At 41.3% G+C, this 5,328-nt stretch overlaps 1 protein-coding gene across 5 annotated transcripts; it reads right to left on the bottom strand.

Annotated features, from left to right (window-relative positions):
• Nucleotides 1–879: 879 nt before the first annotated feature.
• On the bottom strand, nucleotides 880–4,347 carry LOC135644809 (probable protein phosphatase 2C 60). Of its 5 annotated transcripts, none has more exons than XM_065162723.1 (6): nucleotides 4,196–4,347; nucleotides 3,751–3,891; nucleotides 3,157–3,560; nucleotides 2,532–2,899; nucleotides 1,490–1,726; nucleotides 880–1,319 (listed from the first exon to the last, which is right to left on the bottom strand). In XM_065162723.1, exons 3-6 carry the CDS (start codon nucleotides 3,458–3,460, stop codon nucleotides 1,050–1,052), a joined length of 1,179 nt encoding a protein of 392 aa, XP_065018795.1. In that variant the 5' UTR covers nucleotides 3,461–3,560; nucleotides 3,751–3,891; nucleotides 4,196–4,347; the 3' UTR covers nucleotides 880–1,049. The 5 variants fall into 5 exon arrangements, with proteins under 5 accessions (XP_065018795.1, XP_065018796.1, XP_065018797.1 ...); XM_065162724.1 differs by having other exon boundaries at nucleotides 3,751–4,056; nucleotides 4,196–4,333; XM_065162725.1 differs by having other exon boundaries at nucleotides 3,751–4,101; nucleotides 4,196–4,329.
• Between the last annotated feature and the right edge of the window lie 981 nt (nucleotides 4,348–5,328).

The raw sequence follows: 5,328 nt of genomic DNA, 5'->3' as shown, positions 1-5,328 counted from the left end.
GGTCAAATTGTGCATGTGTTGGCTGCTTTGAATTCTGTAGTTGTCACCTGTATACAGTTCTGCTGAACTTTGGTTCTCTAACTGTGCATTTGTGTCTGTGCTGGTGAAATCGTCACATTATATGTAGGCAATCCAAACAGCCTTTGAATGCCGTTTAAATGGTTGTTTAGTGAGCTAAAATAATTCTTCTTTCAGTCTCTTTTTTTTCCTACTTTTAGGGACTGGTAAATTACATCCAAACAAGAAGGGTAGAAATCATTGGAAAAGGATACAATTTTTCCGTACCATGCAATTTGTTGAATGATTCAAGTGTTTTCTCTCTGATTCATTGAAAAAAACAAGGATTTGTAGGTGATTTTTGTATATGTCATTCTACTTTTTTGTTTTTACAAATTCAGCATTTACATCTTTTGGAAACCTAAATCCTTTCGTATACACCATTGCATTTAATTTTCATTAGCTTTTGTAAAATAACTAACTATTGGTTAAAATTCTAATTTATATTAACATCCTTATATATATATATACTTAAAACAAACTAATGGTAATCATGATTAGAAATATTTAACCTATATTTTGTGGATGGATATCAAACAAAATGGCATGTAAAGGATCTTAATATTTGAAGGGATTAACCTGTATTAAACATCAAGATATATAATGACAACTATGTTATTCTCAGACTGCACGATAGCCTCTTCTAGATTAGGCACTCATTTTCAACCTAATGAAGGAAGATTAATATTTAATGCTATGAATTTGATGTACTGCATCATAGCTTAAGAGCAGAGCAGTAATTAGCCATAACCCGAAGAACGACAAACCCAAAGAAGAAAGTACAAAAAGAATAGCTAGAAGTTCGTAGAGAATGCATTCCTCTAAACAAGGAGCACTAGAAAGCTGGAAATGATTTGCCGCATCATGTAATTTGTACCGAAGCAGATATAAACAGGCAAAGAGCTGCTTAATCTTATTAGCAGCTCTCATCAACAACGACTTCGCTCTAAGGGAGTCATGTAGGTGGATCTGCTTTACTATAGTACAGGAAATCAAGAATTATTGTGATGTATGAGCTTGGCATATGGCACGAGAGAGTTCGGAGGCAGACTGATAGCACCACCTCTAATCGACGTCTTTGGACTTTGGATCGAGCTCACCCTGCTTGTAAGATTTGAATTGAGGAACACGACAATCACAGTCATGTCATCGTGGAAGTGCCTGCGAACCCCTCGATCGATCTTCTCAAGGTCGGAGCACCTAATCTCCCTCTTCTTTGCGGCTGCTTGCAGTGCAGCTTTAACCAGCCTCCTGGCACTCCCCTGCACCAATCAACCAACGATACAAGAGTATCGATTCAACAAAGCCGTAATGTCTCAACTCATCACTATACCATAATCATATGAAAACCATAAGAAGCACAAAGATCGAACGTCCAGAGCTGGTCTAGTGACCAATGGTCTAATAGACATGTGAAGAATGCACAACATACGCTGCGGGGATGGTGTTGAACGATGTCGACTGCCTCCTGATTGCTTAGGTGCTCCCAAAGGCCATCAGACGCAAATATAAGGAACTGGTCTTCTCGCTGCAGCGGTTGTGCAGAAATGGAGGGTTCAGAACTAAGTATTGGCTTCTTGAAAGGTTCTTGAAGGCAAAACTTGGCTTGCAGAGGCTCCCTGTTGAACTCTGCCCTTTTGAGATATCCGTCTCCGATCGTCCTAGAAACCTGCACCAAAACAATCATACATCCTGTGGATACATGACCAATTTTTGGATGAAAAGAGAAGAACACAATCTTTGCATTCTGAGCATTTAGCGTTCAGCTATTTCTGTTGTAGCATCAAGAACATAACCTAGTGTATCGATCTATAGCACCAAAAATAGTTGCATAGGCATCAACATACTTCACTGTGCCGCATGAGGTGCATTGTAAGATTAATTGGTCTTATTTGGCCAACATCACCTGTGTTTTTGTATTCAGTAAATGAACATAGAAAAAGAAATCAGATGTATTTCCTCATCCTGAATCTTTTTCTCAAGCAACCCTTGTCTTTTCAAAGAGTTCATGTCCATCAAAAACTCACTTAATTTATACTAAACTCTGTGTAGACAATGACGAACAATTGTATGTATCGATCATTACTTAATCAACTGTAGCAGAAAAGTCGGAAGAAGATAAAGAAAACAGGATCTATACCATCCTACACCTAAGCTAGGCTACAGAAGAAACCAGTGTTAGCTGCATTACCAAGCAAAAATGCGATTCAACTGGAGAAACACTAACATGATAAGGATGAAACATTCAAACAAAATAAGTAGGTGGTAGCTAAGATCTAGCAATGTTGAGTTTTTGATCTCTGTGCTGCGTGAGCAAAGTAGTCCATTACCTGAATGAGGCCTTTGACACGCCAAACATCGTGTTTTAAGACTACAATTTGAGGATCATTCAAACAAAATAAGTAGGTGGTAGCTAAGATCTAGCAATGTTGAGTTTTTGATCTCTGTGCTGCGTGAGCAAAGTAGTCCATTACCTGAATGAGGCCTTTGACACGCCAAACATCGTGTTTTAAGACTACAATATGAGGATCATTCGGATGCAGAGAACACAATTCTTGTCTGACTGACTCCAATCCTGCATTGTGTTCTGCCGATAATTGTACAGCAAGAACTTCTCCGGTTGCCTTCACAAGCCTCCCCAAAACAACACGAGAATCCCCAAGGTTGGCAATGTATAGTGTTCCGCTGCAGATTATGCCGAGCAGGCAGCAAGAACCCACAGCTGCAATCTGAGGCTTCGCAGGCCATTGTTTGGCGACCAGAGCTAAAAACCCCTCCTCTGTAGCTTGGATCGCCTTTCGAATAACGTCAACAGAGATAGTCTGCTGTTCCGACGCAAATCCTGACAGCAATTTGCTGCAAAATCAGTCGAAAACTTGGTGGATTGTTGTTGTTTCTTGAATGTTAGAATCAGAACATGTCATATGAAGGTGCAATAACCGCTCTGCACATTTAGTATGCAAAGCTCAAATGGTGATGGTGATGGTGATGGTAATGGATTGAATGCGGGCAGGTTTTCACCAGCAGCAACAGATGCAATGAGAAGAAAAAGTAGCCAAGCAGATAAAGAAGGATTAGCTTCCGGCTGCAGAACCTTACTCTTGAGATGGTGGAACAGATGATCGTTGACATACCGCGAGGTCTCCTGACCACCGTGCCCATCATAGATCCCGACAAATGTGCCATATAAGCCCAACTCACCCGAGCTCAGCGGCCCTGACTCGATCTGGCTCTGGTCTTCGAGCAAGTTGTTGGCCTGGACGACGGCCATGGAGAACTCGCCGCACGCGTGCCGCCCTGAGTCCTTGTACCAGAGCAGCCCGTCCCGCCGCCCGACGGCGTCGGAGCCCGAGTTGACATAGTGAGCTAACGACGGCCCCCAGCAGTATCTGAGCAGGTCCATAAGCGCCTCCACCTCACTCGTCTCACCCCATAACACCTTCCACCACCCGACAACATCGATCCATCGATCTCGACGATTGCTGCCTTGTCTTCAAATTCCCCTGCAATCAGGTAAACGAGGAAAAAGAACACTCAAAATCCTGATTTGCCCTCGTTAATGTCAGCAAGATCGTTCCATTCCCCTTTCTTTGATCTTGGCAATGGAGTAATACCACCAAATAGAAAGGAATTGAAGCAAAACTTGTTGGCAAAGCAAAAAAAGGGAAAGAAAAGAAACAGTAAAAACCGCACCTTTGGGAGCCACCAAATCGCATGGGATGCGTGAGAAAGAAGAAGAAGCAAAGAAAAAACTTGTCCAAGAAATCCTCAGGAACAAACAAGCGAAGGAGCTTCCTTTTTGCCTCAGTTCTAATCGCTCGTCTTCGTCGAGCTCTGCCGGGGGAAAGAATCAGAAGAAGAAGCTCGGGATAAATAACAAGGAATCGCACTTCGGCTACTAAAAGTGACTGAATCACTTGGGAAAAGTTCATGGGGTTATGTTGCCATCGTTCCACCTCGCTCTCTTTACAGTGACTCTCTCTCTCTCTCTCTCTCTCTCTGTGAGAGGACACTTTTAGTCGCAGTTCTCACCATTATCTCTCACTAAAAAATCAGATTTATAATGAACACGTTTCTAAGATTAGAATTTGTGACAGACAATGCCATGAGATCAGAAACACAAACGCACGATGCTTACCTTTCTGATTCCGCAGAAACAGGGCGGAGAGAAGGCAAAAGGAGCCTCCTTTCTGCTCTACGTCTGATTGCTCATCTGCATCAGAGCTCAGGGGATAACTGACAGGAGACACTCGTCGCAGTGTTTAGGTTGACTGACTCAGAAGAACGAGTTCATGGGATTATATAGCCCCCGACGGAAGCTTGATGGAAAATAGGAATCTCCCGGGTCGTAACGGAGAGACTGACGGAGTGAAATTCTCGCGATTTAACTCGTGCTTCTTTTCATTTATGATTTGACGTAAAAGCATTTTTTTAATTATCAAAATAACAATTCTCACATGTCGATGATCCGACATTATGTCACGCCATCCATCCGACATCGTGTATGTCCATCGACATCATCTAATGTGCCATCCACATAGCACTCGTAATGCTCGAGGGTTCGATCTCGATGTCAAAATAATTGATGAATTCAAATAATTATCATATATATTAATTTCTTATTTAACGCCCACTTTATTAAAGAGCACTCTTTAAACTCTCACCAGCAATTTAAGTACAACATATTAATATTTTCTAAATACTTTATTTATTTTTTTATTGACTTAAGTTTCAAGAAATTCTGTTAATATTATTAATAGGATCTCTCGCCGAACCCTCCCGACCTTTAGACATCCCAAACTTGCTTAGCTGCGAAAATAAAGTGGTTTAGGTTTGGATGGGGACGTGAGTGGTTGGAGAAGGTTTACATGTGGGCTAATTTGTGCTGGAGCCCACCGACTTGTGACCCAATTGTCACACGAGCTTGGTCACGCCTATCCCAAAGTGTTTGGAAACTGACCTAACTATGATCTCGACCATATATTTTGATCATTCGTCCGAGATGATAAATATAAATAAAAACATGATCGATAAGATTTTACTGGTCAAAATATATCCCGGATGGATATAGGAAAAAAAAATTGCGAATAATAAATTCAATACAGGTGATGAAAAAGAAAGTGTCCCGTTTATTTAATAAATACTGAGATCCAACATAAAATATTAAACATGAGAACACTTGGAGCCCAACGACGAGAAGTTGTTTTTGCAATAATTTTTTTGCGCTTCCTGTCGATCCGGTGATGAAGGTAAGACTCCGACACTGATGGG

Source organism: Musa acuminata, chromosome BXJ3-8 (assembly GCF_036884655.1).
Source record: "Musa acuminata AAA Group cultivar baxijiao chromosome BXJ3-8, Cavendish_Baxijiao_AAA, whole genome shotgun sequence".
Classification (NCBI taxonomy): domain Eukaryota; kingdom Viridiplantae; phylum Streptophyta; class Magnoliopsida; order Zingiberales; family Musaceae; genus Musa; species Musa acuminata.
The sequence above is the reverse complement of the archived record's forward strand: the minus strand, read 5'-3'. Positions and strand labels throughout refer to the sequence as shown.